Source organism: Tachypleus tridentatus, chromosome 7, assembly GCF_004210375.1.
Source record: "Tachypleus tridentatus isolate NWPU-2018 chromosome 7, ASM421037v1, whole genome shotgun sequence".
In the NCBI taxonomy this organism is placed as follows: Eukaryota; Metazoa; Arthropoda; class Merostomata; order Xiphosura; family Limulidae; genus Tachypleus; species Tachypleus tridentatus.
Genome location: NC_134831.1, coordinates 18,735,943 through 18,754,380, shown reverse-complemented (window position 1 = coordinate 18,754,380; position 18,438 = coordinate 18,735,943). Strand labels below are relative to the sequence as shown.

Sequence of the window (18,438 nt, the reverse complement as noted above, 5' to 3'; positions counted from 1 at the left end):
AACATTTTAAAAAAATAATTAAACCAATAACTAAACACTTATCCACTACAGTTTAGATAAATTATTAATGTATCTATTTTCTTCAAAGTAACTTTAAGACTTTAACTTCAAAGTTAACATCTATTAGATCAGTTCCATCTTCGCTAAAATCATCATTCTTACAAACTTATTCATATTATTTTAAGTGATAAAAAAAAGCGCTAATACACTGTGAAAAGGTTGAATAAGTTCAAACATGACGGTTATAAAAAAGAACAACAACAAGTTATATATTAAACTACTGTGATGATTTTTCAAGACATTCTTCACCATATACCTAAATGGGTTTGCCATAGATTTAGTCAAGAAATGGTTGAATTGCTCATGTTATAATAAATTGTATTGTAATTATATCAAATGTTTGTTTGTTTGTTTTAATTTTGAGCAAAGCTACTCGAGGGTCATATGCGCTAGCCGTCCCTAATCTAGCAGTGTAAGACTAGAAGGAAGGTAGCTGATCATCACTACCCAGGGCCAACTCTTGGGCTGATCTTTCACCAACGATTAGTGGGATTGACCGTCACGTTATAACGTTTAAAGGTGAGAGCATGGTTGGTGCGACGGGGATTCGAAACCAGAACCGTCAGATTATAACTCGAGCGCCTTAACCATCTGGCCATGCCGGGCTTATATAAATTCTAAAAACATTTAATGTTGAAATTATTTGCTGTATAATATAATTAGTTCATGCTAGGTAAGTTTACCGAAGTTGAAGGATATAACGAAATAAAATTATAATGGAAAAAGTTTCTTAATTTCAACCAATAACTGCTTTCGAGTATGACTCTCTTTTTGTTATTTATCACAGTAAACATTATCAATTTATTCTGAAAATTTTTTTACCGGCTGTTTGGAAGCTAAACTATTAACATTTGTTATTTGTATATTGACATAATGTAAGGACTTCTTGTAAATTTATCTTTGGTTCGGAATCGTTATTTTTTTCATTCATTAGCGCCCCCAATAGAACAACGGTATGTCTCAGGACTAACAAATCTAGATTGATCTGGTTTGTTTTAAATTTCGCGTAAAGCTACACGAGGGCTGTCTGCTCTAGCTCTCCCTAATTTAGCTGTGCAAACCTAGAGGGAAGGGAGCTAGTCATCATCACCCATCGCCAACACTTGGACCACTCTTTTACCAACGAATAGTGGGATTGACCGTCACATTATAACGACCCCACGGTTGAAAGGACGAGCATGTTTGGTGCGACGGGGATTCGAACCCAAGACTCTCAGATTACGAGTTGAGTGCCTTAACCACCTGGCTATGCCGGGCCTTTCTAACGCTAAAAACCAGGTTACTATACCCACAGTGGGCAGAGCACAGATAACTCATTGTATGGCTCTGTGCTTACTAAGAATAAGGTGCGATACATGAACTTACAGTTTCATGTTCAATGTTTATTTATTTTTCCTTTGAGGGCTTTTATTCTTACAATACAAAAAATCAGACTCAAAATCGGTCCAGAGCGGAAAAATACGAGGCCAGATTAGTGAACTTTTACAAAATATGCACTTCTAACTCTTCACTTAAGTTGGCAATATTATTGTACTAATAGCAGTCAAATAACAAATGTCACTCTTCTGTATTTTAATTGTGCACACGTATACGTGTAGTAAGTAACCCAAACATAACGAGACATTGGCACATGAATATAAAGTATTTTTCCAATCATTACGTGAACAATGGTATCAGTTATTTCCACGATAGAATAGATATTGTCCAGTTCTTCACTTATTTACTTGTGTTCAAGTTTGTTATTTTTAATAACTTTTCTTTTTTTACCGGAAAACATATTTTTCTATGCACAATCTTTTATTTCTTATTGTTTAGGACAAAACAACACAATAAGCTACCTGCACGTATGGAAAATTCATTTTTAACTTTTAAAGCTCACAAACTTTTCGTTAAACCACCATAGGGCTATACGTTGATCTACATTTCTCTGAGCTAGTCTCAACAGACGTACTCACCTTCACATGCAAATCGTGAGGACGCTCCTTTCTGTGAAAACTTGTTGGCAGGGCAACGCGAACATTTCGACAAACCAAAATAATCACTGTAATGGTTTTCTGGACAATGATGGCATTTATAATCCTGCTCTTCTTTATAGGTTCCTGGAGGACATGGATCTTTAAAAAAATTATCAAAGTATTTATTTGTTATAATAAATAACAACAGTAATCACTTTGTTTGCTTTTAAATTTCGCGCAGAGCTACACGAGGGCTATCTGTACTAGCCGTCCCTAATTTAGCAGTGTAAGACTAGAGTAACTAGACAGCTAGTTATCACCACCCACCATCAACTACTGGACTACTCTTTTATCAACGAATAGTGGGAATAACCGTGACAGCATAACGCCCCCCACGGCTGAAAGGACGAGCATGTTTGGTGTGACAGGGATTCAAACCCGCGACCTTCGGATTACGAGTCGAGTACCTTAACCACCTGGTCATGCTGAGCGCCAGTACTTAGAAGAAGAAAAAAGACAGAAACAAATTTCGAAAATGTTTTGAGATACTGAAATGATTAACATAGCAGTATTAGTGATGACAACATAGAAAATTTGACTTTATAAGGAAAGTTTGAGAGACAAATCAAGATGTATTAGCATAACGAGAACAAACTTTAGTTTTTATGTTCCTGTTGTATGAGGAACTCTTGTTGACGCTATTAAAAATGATTTCTTAGGAGAGAAAGTTCGCAAGTTTTTGAAAGAGAACTATTTCTTCAGGTTTCTCAAAATTACTTCAAAGTTAGGAAACCCTCGGAATTTTTTTAATGTAGTTCCCATGAGGATCTCTTTCAACGAAGACGGAATCACTAAATCTGTTTTAACTGGATAACATATTAGACGACGACGACTCTTGTTTAGGTACTGTTTGGTCACTTTGAGGGTTAAGAACAGGTTATACTTTTTTATTTCTCCTTAATGTACGGATATAAATTGTATTTTATGTATAAACTACTATGCTCTATTTCGTTGGGAGAACGAGAAGAAATTAGGTAATTTGTAAGGATGGGTTGATTGTTTTGGTTTGTTTTGAACTTCGCCGAAGCTACAGGAAGAATATCTGCATTAGCTGTCCCTAATTTAGTAGTGACATCTCCTTTACCAATGAATAAAGGGATTGAGTGTCATATTAGGACGTCTCTACGGTTGAAAGAGCAATTATGTTCGGTGAAGTAGATTTGAATTTGTGACTTGCAGGCTACGAATCGAGCACCATAATCACTAAGCCATGCCAGATGCAATAGGCTGATCGTGAAAACGTTTGGCGTGAGTAATCTCCAGAGAGATTGACAAGTATAATATCCAAACTAGGATGACGTTTCGTTGGAGTCATTTCTAGTCAAGCAACAATCCCAGCTGTACCTTCTAGAGTTGTTTGAATAGTCCCATTTAGGGTTATGGCAGTTGTCTGCTTGATTTCCAGTAAGTAATTTTTAGAGTGATTGGCAAGTATAATATCCAGACTGGGATGATGTTTTGTTGGAGTTATTTCTAGTCAAGCGACAACCCCAGATGTTCCTTCCAGTGTTGTTTGAGTAGTCCCACTTAAAGTAATGGCAGTTGTCTGGCGTGGTGTGTTTGATCTAGAAACAGCAGTAAGATGTGAAGTAAATTCCATAGAATGGATATTAGGTTCTCATGAATGAGGAACGACAGGATTTCAGTAAAACTAAAGTAGCTATACAGCATGAAAGAAAACTGAAAAGATCTTGGAAGGAAACGTGTAGATGGAGAGATCTGAGTTTCTTGTGAGGGAAAAGGTTTGGATCTGGATAATTTAGCGCTTAGACGAGACCATCTCAAGTATAAACCTGAGAGAGGGATTCGTAAATACTCGGACCGTACGAAGTAAAACCTAATACAGTCAGCGTAGTGAGAGGAAATTAATCGTATAACTGCACGGTTTCTGGTGGTAGCCCGTCATCAGTTAGGGCTAATTTAATATCATTAGGTTTGTTTGTTTTGAATTTCGTGCAAAACTACACAAGGGCTATCTCTGTTAGCCATTTCTAATTTAGCAGTGTAAGACTAGAGGGAAGGCAGCTAGTCATTACCACTCACCTCCAACTCTTGGATTACTCTTTTAACAACGAATAGTGGGATTGACTGTCACATTATATAATGCCCCCACTGCTGAAAGGGCGAGCATGTTTGGTGCGACAGGGATTCGAACCCGCGACCCTCGTCTTTTGAATGATAGTAAAGGAGAAAATGAAAGGCATTGAAACTATTAATATTATTACGTGAAAGAAAGGTTTTATGTCATATTTGCTATTTCTAGCCAATCATTAACTGAAGATTTGTTCATGAATTAGGTCTTATGTTAAAGTAGTTGTGTAATATCTTCGCGCAATTTAAGTTAATCATTAACGATATTTTGTTCAATAAAATGTGAGAAATGTGATTTCTGAAATTTAGGCCTACAAAAATTGCAGGAAATAAAAAGAAAGCAAGATATATTATCAAAAATATTTCGATACACAACTCATTTCATTTCAATAATATTATTTAAATTAATGTTACAATTAAGAGTAGAAAAAAGATACAATAAAATACGTTGATGGTGAATCAAGATGTTAAAAACCATGAAACTTTAATTTTGTCTTGGTTTGAATATTTGTGCAATGGTTATCCGCACTAGCTTTCAGCCGTTTAGAAATGATATATCAAAGGGACCACAGCTAGTCAACAGCATCAACTGCCCTCTCTCAGGTTATTCTAATCGAATAGTAGGATTTGACCTTCATGGCCTTAAATTGTGATATTTTATCGTAACAATGGAATGCCAACCATGAATCATTGTATCTACATCTCGGTACACTACTCATTATACTACGCCTTCATTTCAAATATAAGTCAGGAAACAAATTTATCAGGCGTTTTCACTTTACAACTTTAATATCACGAATGATGCGATCGACGGCCGGCCTGACCCGGTGATTAGGACGTTCGACTCGTAATATGAGGGTCACGGGTTCAAATCCCCGTCACAGCAAACATGCTTGCCCTTTCAGCCATGGGGGCGTTATATAATGTAATGGTCAATCCCACTATTTGTTGGTAAAATAGTAGCCCAAGCGTTGGTGGTGGACGGTGATGACTAGTTGCCTTCTCTCTAGTCTTACACTGCTAAATTAGGGACCGCTGGCACAGATAGACCTCGTGTAGCTTTGCGAAAAATTCAAAAACAAACAAACAATGTTACGATCGACTGAGTGAAGAGGTTTGTAGGAAATTATATGGAAACAGTGTGAAGCTAGAATTACGTTTCAGTATCGTGCGTAGCATGGGTCACTGTGCACTAATCCAAGGTATCGTGTATGCAGTCTAACAGTAATAGAAGGCGGCCATATCTTTACATATAGTATTAGTTTTTAAAATAAACATATAAGTGTGCCTTTATTGTATTTCATATGGAGGGAATACCTGTTCTCGTTTGTTTGTTATTTAGAACAAAGCTGCACAATGGGCCATCCATGCTTTTAACACTGCAGGGATCAAATTCACAATTTTAACTTCACAAACTTTACATTTATTGCTGAGTCATCAGATGGCGGAAGAGTTAAACGACACTATTATATGAATGATATTCTTAGTTTATTCCTTTTACTTGGCAAATGAATTAATAAAGCTTTGAGTTTTTAACTTAATCTGTGATAATAAATTTGTAACATCTATTTGTAACTCCATAAAAACAATAATCGCTCCACGCATAAAAATGAATTAAATAAAAAAATACATAGCAGTATTCGTCTCTTCACATATAGTTAATGTTAAACCATACAACACTGATACTGTACTCGTCTCTACACAGATGTTTAGAATCAAAGCATGCGTTTTTTGCGTTATTGCCAAACCTTTCCCTACCAAATGGCAGAGTTATTGTCTCTATGTGATGTTTTGACGTCTTCCTGAAACTTATGAAAAGCAGTTTCCTATCATGTTAAATATCTGCCTAAAAATGGACTGCACCACTTTCTGTTTGTTCCCTGTGGGAAAGACAGTTTTCTCTCATCTGTTCTCCAGATAAACGACGAACACGAATCCCACCATCACTTTTAACAAGCCAAAAACAGGACCCTTCTAGAAAGATGAAATAAGGTGGCATGCTGTATTTCCCAAGTAGCATTGTGACAGTGGAGAATTCTTGTTAACATCAGTTTGCAGGTTACCCTTCTTGAAAAATAACCTTGTTTGACCAGTCTCCTGTTTACTGTTCTTATGGATACCTTGGAATGAATGTGAAAAAGTTGTGATGTGACAGTCAATCCCATTATTCGCTGGTAAAAGAATAGACCAAGAGATGGCTGTGTGTGGTGATGACTAGTTGTCTTCCCTCTGGACTTACACTACTAAATTAAGGACAACTAGTGCAGCTTTGCGCGAAGTTAAAAAACAAACATACAAAACAACATGTAGTGGTTAGGACGCTGAGCTTATAATTTACTAGTCGTGAATTCGAATCCTCGCCCTTTCAGCTGCTGAGACATTATTATGTGATAATAACTTCCACTATTCATTGGGAAAAGAGTAGCCCAAAAACTGCCTTGCGCAGATATAATCCGAGTATTTTTGTACGACATTCAAAATAAACCAAACTCATCAAGTGTTTTTTGCTATGTCTGATCCCCAAGTACAATAGAATTTGCGTTTATTTTGTCCATTTCGGTAATGGATACTCAAACACAAAGTCTTACAAAATTCAAAATCTATTTTTACGTCATGCATGCACTTATTCTTTAAAGGATAGAGATTACGTTTTTATATGTTATTTCTTACAAGCTAGAAACTACAGTCTGATATGATAAAGTTTAAGTTACAGATTTTAAAACTTACAGCATTTGTCCTCCCTCAACATATGGCCATTAGGACAAGTGCCTTCTTTTCCAGGCCAAACATAAGCTGAAAATAAATAAATAAAGTGATGAAGGTTAAATCAAAATTTTGTTCCCATCTAAAGAGGAGAAAAATCTAAAATTTTCATTATTTATTTATTTCAAATGTATGATTTGAAACTAATGAAAAAGTTTCAGTTCTCTAATGTCTTATTCTTTAAACTCGTAATTTTATGTTATAACATGTCATTAATGATGACGTTGTATGTGGTTAACCTACTTCGTTGTGCCAATTGAACACGTTTTATATATTATAATTTTCACTTAAAACAGTCAACTTTACAAAAGAAAACACAACTTATTGAGGTTCATTCTTTAATATTAACAGTAGTCTTTGTATTGTTCTATTACGAAGTTCTTTTAATATAACACAGAAAATAGAATATGTTAGTTGAATATGCAAATCAGCTAGTCACGTGAAAACCACAGCCAATTTAAAGTAACAGTAGAATGACATGTATCAGAACTACATTTTTCTATTATTTAACGCTACGTAGGTAGTATAATGTTACCTAAAATTGATTACTTTTAGGAATGGTACGTAATGTTTCTTTCTGGTACAAAATAGTCATAGCTTCAAAATTTAAAAAAAGGTGTGGATATCCTACATATTTGATGGTATTGGAAAACAAATGAATATCGATCAACTTGAGGGAACCTGTAACACGTAAAATAAAGCGTATTCACTTTTCATGAAACTTAAAAGAGGCTGAATATTTGTATTTACCTGTTAAATTGTGGACAATAACGACCTGTGCTTGGATTTGCCTTCCCCTCTCTATTGCCCAGTAATTGATGGTGCAATTGCAGAAGCCCGAATCACGGGCTTGGAAGCCTTTGAATACCAGTGCATGGATTTTCATCTTTTTTTCCTTCGTTCCTACAGTTTTTAAAATGCCTCGAGAACAAGACCATGTGTAATTTATAACATTGACTATTATTTTACTGATTTTATCATTGTCTGAAATGCAGTGAACAGTTTGTTTACTGCCCTCTGTGATTAACGTGGGTTTCGTTTCTATGCGAGACTGAGGTATATCTGCGACGTAAGGCAAAGTTAACATGATTGTAAAATAATAAGCAATAAAACCTCTACACTTTAACGACATTTCAACCATTACTAGTCATTGTAACATTACAACTTCTTTTCTACTTGGTGTTGCTAAGCGATACCTCTTTGTTTTATGCTTATATTTTTTAATATTTCAACAATGCAGAGAACATTAAGATAGTAACAGTTAATACGTTCCTGGGTCATTTTTATTCAATAATGTTTATTAGTGTAGATCTACGCTAGGTAATTCTCATATACGTCAAAATGCATTTCTTTGTTAAAATTGTTTTTTATTTCATTTTTGATGTAATCTTGTATATATTTCGACTGTAATTATTTTTAATGTTATATTAGAAAAGAAACGTCCATTATTCTGTAGCGATACTTCTACACAATAGTTCGTGTCACCCAGGGACACAAAAACTATCTCGTTTTTCCACATTTGTGTTTAGAACTTTAAAAACGTGCATTGTGATTTGAAAGCGGTGTTTGTTTTTTGTTTGAACGTGAGCCATATATAAGGAATATACGCCCGAAATTATTGATAGATTTTATCATAAACATATTAATAAATTGATAATCTCAACATGTACAAAATTACAAAAAATGTAAACAAACTCTCATTATATACAAAAATAGGTAATACAAAAAAAAATACACAAATTGTAGTGTATCATTTTCTCTTTGTTTTAATAATTATTTGTTGTGTTAGATTTTAACTTTGTATTGCTTTTAATTATAATTAATAATAAAATTTCTCTCAACTTTTTTGCAATTGCGACTTCAACAAAGGCAATAAACTAGAATAGCAACACGTAATGTCAGTAATTTGTTATGGGTCAGTTTATCATAGACAAACCTTGCTTATACTGTTGTTCTTATATTATTATATCTACTTTTTATATTGTTAGAACTTTAAATCATAATGTTTATGTTTGAGTTCCTTTAATAAAACGTGACGTAAAGAACATAAGTAGTGATAAAACTAATTTACTTCCTAGAGATAAAAGCCCATTTACAACAACAACTCTATCGTTTAATGTGTGTCAAATTATCGATGTTACACTTTGAGTCCGTTTTTTTGCCGGGTTAATCCACAACAATCATCCCCCCTACAGTTTGGTCTGTTGAATTGTTGTATTGCATCACAGGCCTACAAATTGTGTGTTTGTTTTTGTGATTCTCGTATTCCTACCAATCAAATTACATAATTAGGCCTAGATATAGGCTTTTTCAGTAGCCGAAATGTACATTTTTAATATAGGCGTGCTTCTAAGCTTTTCGATCTAAGCGATAGTTCGTATCAGTCAGTAGGCCTAAATATACATGCAAGTATCGTGGCAACAAGATTACTCTGTGACTGTTTACAGCTTTCAGGTTCACATAATCAGAGATTACCAATTTGCAAATTGAACAGTCCACATAAGTGATTGCAAAAATTATCCCTCCCATCGGGTGTAAATATTCTTAATCCTTCAGACAAGTTAATACTCTCCTGAAGAATTGAAATGCAATGTAAACTTGAAAGCGATATAACGCATTGTTCGTCTTTAATATTGTACTCCGGTGGGACAGTGGCAAGTCTTCCGAATTACAACATTAAAATCAGCGGTTCGCTTCCCCTCAGTGGATACTGTTTGTTTTTGAATTTCACACAAAGCTACTCGAGGGATATGTGTGCTTGCTGTCCCTCGTTTAGCAGTGTAAGACTAGGGGGAAGGCAGCTAGTATTCACCACCCACCGCTAACTATTGGGGTACTCTTTTATAGTGGCTTTGACCGTCACATTTTAACACCCCACGGCTGGAATGGCGAACACATTTGGTGTTACGGGGATTTGAACCCGCGACTCTCAGATTATGAATCGAGTACCTTAACCACTTGGTCATGCCGAGCCTCGGTGGATACAGAGATAACCCGATGTGGCTTTGTTAGAAGAAGAAAACGCACACATACACACATAAAATTTCTGAAATTAATAAATAAATCACAGTTTTTAGAAAAGGAATAGACTGCCCTAAAGAAACAATTATAGTGCTATAAAACCTGTCGGCCAGGTGGTTGAGGGAAGCGAAATTAAAAACAAACAAACAAAACCTGTTAGTAATGGATTTGTGGTTATTAATTCAAATTATTTAACAGTAAGTCAGAGGTTTCGGCTATTTTGATGGACTAATTTTCAAGCAGTTGCATATCGAGTAAGAAAATTATTTTCGGACTATAAATTTTATGTATAATAACTAAGGTTTATTTGAAACAATAGTTTTAAAACACATTTGAGAGTCCTTATATAAAATGCCGAATGACACATTATTTGAGAAAACTAAGTAAGTGTAAACATACAAAAAAGAAAACATAAGACGTTGAAGATTATTACACAATGGAATCAAACATAATTTAAAAAGTATTTTAAATTATCTGCTGTGTTCACTGAGGGGAATCGAATCCCTTATTTTAGCGTTGTAAATCCAAAGATTTACCGCTGTGTTACCGGATAACTGGTATATTAAAGACAAATAACGCCAATATTATGATATACTGATAAAATAGGGTATTATTAGTACACAGGCTTAAAGTAAATTTTCGGCGTTTATCAAGCAAATCATATCGTGTGGATTTTTTTTTGCCAAACTGGCAAAGAATTTTTATAAATATTCGTACTTGTGATAGAATGTATTAAGCTTATTATATTTTGAACAGTGTATTATTTATTTAGTTCCTTAGTAAATTTAAGAATTAGACGAGAGTACAATGACAATATTCTAACCACATTCTATTTTCCATATTCATTAACTATAAACGGTTTGGTCCAATCCAGAATTATTCAGGCTGTATCTAATATAATGAGACTAATAGTAATTCTTTTGATAAGTACAATTACTTTTAGACTTCAACTGAACTAGTTATTGACATCTAAATTTAGGTAATGTGTTTTCGTCACTTGCCACAGTATTTTGTATTTCCAAATCAGTAGATCATATGATAATAATATAGTAATTAATAATTTAGTTGTGTGACGGATTTGCTGTTATTCACTTGTTTTAATATTTACTTTTGTTTCAGTTTGATATATGCAACGGATTGTTGGATGTATATTGTACAAGTTCCGCCTGATCTCTAAGTTTGTAGAAGATCCTCAAGAGCATAATATGTGATTTATATCTTTCCGAACATTGTTGAAAGTTCTCGCTGGGTCGGTATATAAAACCGACGTTCCGAGAGACACTTATATTTTATTATTGGTCAGCTATAATTAGTATACTATAATCTTCGGAAGCTACAATTGTGATTAACGCTTATTAATCGGTAAACTACATAATGCGACGAGGAACGTTTATAGATTTCTAATATTACAACTAGGCCCTGCATGAGCCAGGTTGTTAAGGTGTTCGACTCATAATCTGACGGTCGAGGGTTCGAATCCTCATCGCACCAAACATGCTCGTCCTTTCAGTTGTGGGGGCATTATAATGTGATGGTCAATCCCACTATTCGTTGTTAAAAGAGTAGCCCAAGAGTTAGCGGTGGGTGGTGATGACTAGCTGCCTTCTTTCTAGTCTTCCACTGCAAAATTAGGGACGGCTAGTGCAGATAGTCCTCATGTAGCTTTGAGCGAAATTAAAAAAAACAAAAAACAAAAAATCTTTTCTCAATTTCATCATCATCAAGATGTACCACGAGAGGACGCAAATATGTTATTTCGAGATGGATTTGGCGAAGTAATTTTAAGTAAGGATGTAGGGTATTTTAGTTTTCAGGTCAGTGTTTTTTTTGTGCTATCACTCTGAAGAATTATTCATAAAGGGAACCTAAAATTGATTTTCTAAGGCAAATTGTTCTGTTATAAAAGTTTCAAAATTTTGTGGTGACAATAAATGATATTTTAAGTTTAACCTGTTGACTGCCAAGTATTTCAACTGTTACGGCAGCTCCTATGCCGGTGTTTTTTTCAGCAAAATTGAGTAATTTTTAAAACAAAGGAAATAAGCAACAAATACTATTTTTTCGCTAAGCCAAACTTATAGTAGTACACAAAATGAAGAAATATGTACAAAACATGAAACAACTCGTTCGTGGCACTGTATTACCAATCGGCATGGACAAGTTATCTTGTCTACGGCACTGAACAGGTTAAATACTTTTAAGTTTTAACTGAGGTTATTAGAGGTTATGAAGAAAACGTTCAAATTATTTGTTTCCTAAGGTGGTCTTACTGTTATGAGTATTGGTTCCGAAACTTATTCTCAAAATAAATTGAAATATTAATGTTTTACTGCGAGGGAATTAGCATCTAGCAATCAAAATAGTTGTAGTAATTAATATTTGATTAAAATTATTACCCTGTGTTTACTGTACCTATGTTTTACTAGATATAAATTATAGTAGTTTCAAATAATTCAAGTGTAAAACCTTCACTGTGACAATTGTGTATTATATATACAGTATTATAAGTTTTACCTAAATATTTTGTGCTTTGTGTTCTTCATTTATGACAATGTTTGAGTTTGTGATTGTAATCACTCAACCTTTGATAGATGGATATTTATATTTTGACACATTCTTTGTCAACAGTACAATAGTACAAGTGTTTATATAGTGAAATGGCATGTATAGGCTGACTGAGATAATATGTATTCTGTTTGGCTCGTAACCCACTTTTGTGTGTTATCAGGTGTTCCTTTTGGAAAAATATATTGGTTATGTCCAAGTCATGTGTTTGAACCATCTACAGGATTTTCTTTGGCATCCCTATTTCCTTGTCTGTACCCATACCCTTAAAACCATATCTATCCTATTCAATGATCATTTGTCAATGCAATGAATTCTTTCAGTTTTCTTTGTATCATGTTATCCAGACCCTCTCTGAAGTCTTTTTTTTCCTTCTCATTACATCCCACATATGAAGTATAAGTGTATACTGCATTCAACATGTCATGTTCTGTTTGTAGCTTCAACGTTTTCTTATTTTTGTGCTCAATACAGACAATACTTCATTTCTTTCTTTTGTATAAAAGCTGTTTGTTACTGTTTTCAATTTCCTGTACCTTACTTTTTTTTCATCTCTTATTTTGTATGCATTATGTTTATTCTTTCCTTCTCTCTAAACCTCTGCAAGATCTGCCCTTCTGTCTGTCAGTGTTCCTGTATTTTATGTAGGTACTATGATCTTCCTGTTGTGATCTATTTGTCAGTTCCTAAACAACTTTTAGATGTGCATTTATGAAGTTCTAAACTGTACAATGTACAAAATTATCTCCATCTTTCACATGAATGTCACACAGGCCTGACCTTAATGGTCAGGTGGTTAGGGTGCTCAACTTATAATTTGTGAATTGTAGGTTAGAATCCCCATCACAAGAAACATGTTCATCCTTTTAACTGTTGGAGCATATAATTTTTAGTCAATCCTGCTATTCATTGATAAAAGAGTAGCCTAAGGTGGTGATGACTAGTAGCCTTTCCTCTAGTCTTACACTGCTAAATGAGGAACAGCTGGTGCAGCCCTTGTGTAGCTTTGTACAAGATTCAAAACAAAATAAAAAAAGAATGCCATTTTGCACTCTTGATTTGTTTGCCTGAGTCAAACTGTAGCTTTGGTAACAACAAAAAAAAAAATTGTATAACAGACTTCCATTTCTGTACTTAAAACTTGTCATATTTCCTTAATACACTCTTCATAGATTCAGAATTATAGCAAACTTTTCCAATACAGGGTTGGTTCAGTGAACTGACATCATGCACATTCATTTTAAATGGTTCCTTAGTAATTGCAGTTTAAAATCTTGCAATTTTTGATTAACCTCTTGTGTTTGTCAGACTTTCCATGTGACACTGAAATCACTTGTGAAATGGTAAAGAAACATTTAGATGTTTTCATCTTTTAAATGTGTAATGCTTTTCTAAGTGTTGTGGCTCTTTTTTTATTTCTTCTTCTTCTTGAAGGATGTACCTTTTGAATACCTGTCTATGTCAGAAAGATTCAAGTTGGATTGTATTTGATTTCAGATTTAATGTTAAATGCCATATAATTCTGAATTCACATAGAAAAAATATGCATGTTTCTATCTTTTCCACAGTGTAATTTAAGTGAATAAATTCCTAAATATATAATTACAGGTGTGGTAATTAAACGTCTTTAGTGGCTTTGTCTTATTCATGTCAAAATGTATTAATAAATATCTTCTGACAGAGATGCAAGTAAATTAAAATTGACAGTTCAAATTTAATAGATCAGTATTTGAGATCAGGAACTGCTTTAGTAACTCTCTTGTCTGTACTGTATCTAACAGATTCATATATTTTTGTGAAGAGGAAAAGCTAAGGTGAAATAATGTATATCAAGACAATATTTATGCCATTGATTATTACTTGTTCTATCTTTGTATAATTAATCACATATATACAGTGCTCATGATTTTTAGTATTCTTTTTGTTACAACAGCTTCTATAAACTTCAACTCTTTACCTAATGCTGTTCAGGAAATGGGAAGACATGTTGTCATGGTTTAGTCATAAACTTTTGTGTACTGCTTTTCCTTGTGGGACCAGTAGCACAACTGTGATGTGTCTCAGAAGGAGAATGATGGTGGTGATTGTTGTAGCCAGGAGACATTTAAGTGAGGAAAAAAATCATGAACAAAAGGTGAAAGTAAAATTACCACCTGTAGAACCAGTTGGTTGTTGCATGAGTGGTTGTTACGACTGCGTGTGGGTTCAGTATGCTCAGGACTTGTTGGATTACTATAAGGATGGTGGGCAGAAGACAATGGAAATTATTAGTCAGATGGATAATGAAAATTTGAAGACATTTTTGAAACTGGAGTTGAAAACCAAAGGAATTTGTTGATGAACATTAAGTAATAAGTAAGTGGGGGAACTAGCCTTTTTATTTTATGATAGTCTTTTTAACTTTGTTCAGCTAGAAGGTGCACATTCTGTAATGGTCTTTTACATTAGTTCAGCTAGAAGGTGCGCATTCTGTAATGGTCTTTTACCTTAGTTCAGCTAGAAGGTGCACATTCTGTAATGGTCTTTTACCTTAGTTCAGCTAGAAGGTGCACATTCTGTAATGGTCTTTCACCTTTGTTCAACTAGAAGGTGCACATTCTATAATAGTCTTAATTTTTTGGGTAGAAAGTGCACATTCTAAGTTTAGTGACATATCAGTACACTTTGAAATGTTTTCATTGTCAAGCTGCATCACAAGCTTCAGCTTATATTTCTTACAGCATATATAACAATAATTATCCATCTCATAGTGAGGAGGCAAAACTATAGAATTACTTGAAATAATTGTAGAAATACCATGGTGCTTTGATTGATATTGGTCTCCTAGTAAACAGTGAGATAAGGAAAGTAAGTTGACATAAACACATGAATTACCTCTAGAGATAGTAATGCTACGTTATATCAAGTATTATTTAAACTAGAAAACATTTCAATGTATGAAATTTTGGAAATAAATTTTTGAGCACAAAAAGGCTTTCATGTTCTAATAACTGTAAACATCTACATGAGTTTAGAAACCGATTAACGACTAACCAAGCCCTATAGAAAAAAAAATCTTAACTTTTAGGACAAACAAAAATTTTCAGGTAACTAATTTTTATGTATATTTATACACCCTTTAAATCATGAGTTTTTGTAGGAAACAAAAATCAATCCATAGTAGTATTGTTGGAACAACTTTTTTTTGTTTCTAAAGGTTAATATAATTTCATGTAATAGTGGCATACATATTATACCATAAATGCACTAATTAAGGCATCCAATAAATGGACAGCACAGTATCTGTATTTCTATGAGTAACACATTCTATACAGCCTCTATTGCAACTGATGTAAATTCTTAAATAAAAATACTAAAACTATGATTTGTGTTAAAAGCTTATAGATAGTGTCATAAAGTAATACTTTGAGTATTGTGATGGTAACTATAATTAAGTATGGTACATGTAAACTGTATTTCAAATACTGAACAAAAAGTATTTAATTGATGTTCAGTAAGAATAGGTTCTGAAATATACAGTGTATATTTTTATTTGGGATATTCTTAAAAGTGTATGTCATATTGTTCATAGTTTGCATTTGTTTTTTCAGAATTGTTTGTTTTTATTGTTTTCATTCATATTAAGATATATTAAGACTGTCTTTCTTATACTAAGAGTACATTACACATGCATTGTTTATCAGAAAACATTTGATATAAACTATTTATCTCAAGTTCTGCAGTCTCGGTGTATTTAGTTAGCACATGTATGTGCTAAGCAACAGTCATGTGAGGCTGTAGTAAGATATAAGAATATGTAATACTGTGTTTTCTAGTTGAACTGAATTTTTAATGTACAGTGGAAGCCCTCTAAAGCAGCCACCTTCGGGACTGATGCAAACTGGCCTGATTAGAGGGGTTCCACTGTACATAATTAGGGATTATGTAAATGAAAAAAGGGACTGTGATTGAATGACCACTTTCAAGGGGTGACCAAATCTGAGGGGTGGCCACTTAGAGGGGTTCCACTGTATGTTTAAAAGTATTATGTAGTAAAACACACACGGACTTGTGGTTAGGATAAACTGAGGAGAAACCCAAAAAACAAGAATTTTGTTATATATTTGGCTGGAACTCAAATATGTAGTATGATGAAATGTCTGTTACTATCACAGATGTTGAATAACTTGGTTGTGAGAATACACAAGTGTAACATGAACATGAATATATGTCATAAATGGGGACAATAAACACACAAATAATATAATGTCAACTGAGATGCATAATATGGTATAAAATAGCCATTTGAGGACATGATAGGTTGTAAAATGGGATGAAATCAATAGGGTACATTATCATTTGTCATAACATAAATATTTGAGTAAACAAAATAAGTATGACTTACTTCTCACCATATCCTCAAAGGTATTGTCATCTGTGTCTCCATGATGCATGCAATAGACAGAGTATCTGTTTCTTTTATTACAAACAAGTTTTTTCTTGGATCTAATTCAGTCTTTGGACTTTAGGGTTAAGAATGTGTCTAAACAATGCTTTAGGCTCATAGACAAACAAGTCAACCTCAGTTTCTCAAAGTTCCTGAGTAGATAGTGTGTAGTCATGTCCTCATTTAATACCTTTTGCTAGTGTACATATATATACAGCCTACCAGAAAGTAGATACATTTTTGTAGCCAAGGTTATAACAGTGTGACTATTCAACAAATAGTTGGTATGTTGCACTCTTGTTCCTAATTTTTTTACATTTTCATACTTAGTTATATTAATAATTGTTCAACATCTTAGTATTATAAGTTAATTGTCAAGAAAGTTATGATTGTTTAAAGCTACTGTGATAAGACAATGGAAGTCATTAAACAATAAGGAATTTAAATTGTTGATCTCAGTTTTCCACTAGTTGCCATTTACCTTATTAACAGACAACATCCATTTCCTAGAGATGATTAAAATTGCAAATGGTCATTATTAATAATAAATAAATTAAAACATAATGTGTCAGATGAAATTCGATCTTTCTCAGGTGTATAGATATGGCTTTAGTTTGAAGTTAGTATGCCAAATATCTTAATTTCATGTTATTTAATAGCCTTCAGGTTTCATAAATGAAATCTTTGTTCCACAAATTTCAAATTTTAACAAAATGAACAACTCAAAATACATTTCAGACAAATATTGATCTACAGAATATCATATAGTTTTGCCGTAACACAGCCAGAAAGACAGAGAAGAAATAATTTTTTTCTGGAAATATCCATGTGATAAGTAATCTAATGATCAATTACTATTCTTAATTAGTAGTTATACAGGGTGGCCCGTAAGTCCCTACCCATTCATATGTTATTATGTTATACTAATGATGAGTTCAAGGCAGCTATTACTGTGGCATTTGGAACAATAACCCCTGCTATGTTGAGGAAAATGTCTCGCAGAACGTGGCATCACATAATATTATGCAGTGAGAATGAAGGACAGCACACAGATACACTGGATACATAAGATATATGGATGGGTAGGGACTTACGGGCCACCCTGTACATTATAAAACTGATATTACTTCAAGATTCTAATCAGGATACAAGCTGTTTGTATTTTTATGGAGAAAAAACAAATCATTGTAAATTATCCAATATTAAAAGGTTACATTTCTACTCTGCTGTAGTTTGTTGGTAGAGTGTGTAATTTTTTGAAGCCATTTTCTTATACTTTGCATCAGGCCTAAAAGTAAATATATGTGAAGATCAGTGCTGAAGATTTTCAGATTCATTCCTTGATTTCAAATGTTAATACTTTTCTAAATATTTGATTGTATAAAATTCCTTGTTCTCCATTTCACTAGTTTAATAAGTTATCAGTTACAGGTGATGAGAGGCTGATCATTTTTCATAACAACTTACTTGATTATAAGTAACTTGTAGATAAAATAT

The 18,438-nt window shown here is 33.6% G+C and overlaps 1 protein-coding gene across 3 annotated transcripts; it reads left to right on the top strand.

Annotated features, from left to right (window-relative positions):
* The first annotated feature begins 11,629 nt into the window (after window positions 1-11,629).
* LOC143255232 (oxidoreductase-like domain-containing protein 1) lies at window positions 11,630-17,503 on the top strand. Of its 3 annotated transcripts, XR_013030473.1 has the most exons (3): window positions 11,630-11,764; window positions 14,449-14,932; window positions 15,019-17,503. XR_013030473.1 is itself a non-coding variant. In XM_076510572.1 (2 exons), the coding sequence occupies exon 2, from the start codon at window positions 14,476-14,478 to the stop codon at window positions 14,851-14,853; it is 378 nt and encodes a 125-aa protein (XP_076366687.1). In that variant the 5' UTR covers window positions 11,630-11,764; window positions 14,449-14,475; the 3' UTR covers window positions 14,854-17,503. The 3 variants fall into 3 exon arrangements, 2 of the variants coding, with proteins under 2 accessions (XP_076366687.1, XP_076366688.1); XM_076510572.1 differs by having other exon boundaries at window positions 14,449-17,503; XM_076510573.1 differs by lacking the exon at window positions 11,630-11,764 and adding an exon at window positions 11,867-12,136 and having other exon boundaries at window positions 14,449-17,503.
* The last annotated feature ends 935 nt before the right edge of the window (window positions 17,504-18,438 follow it).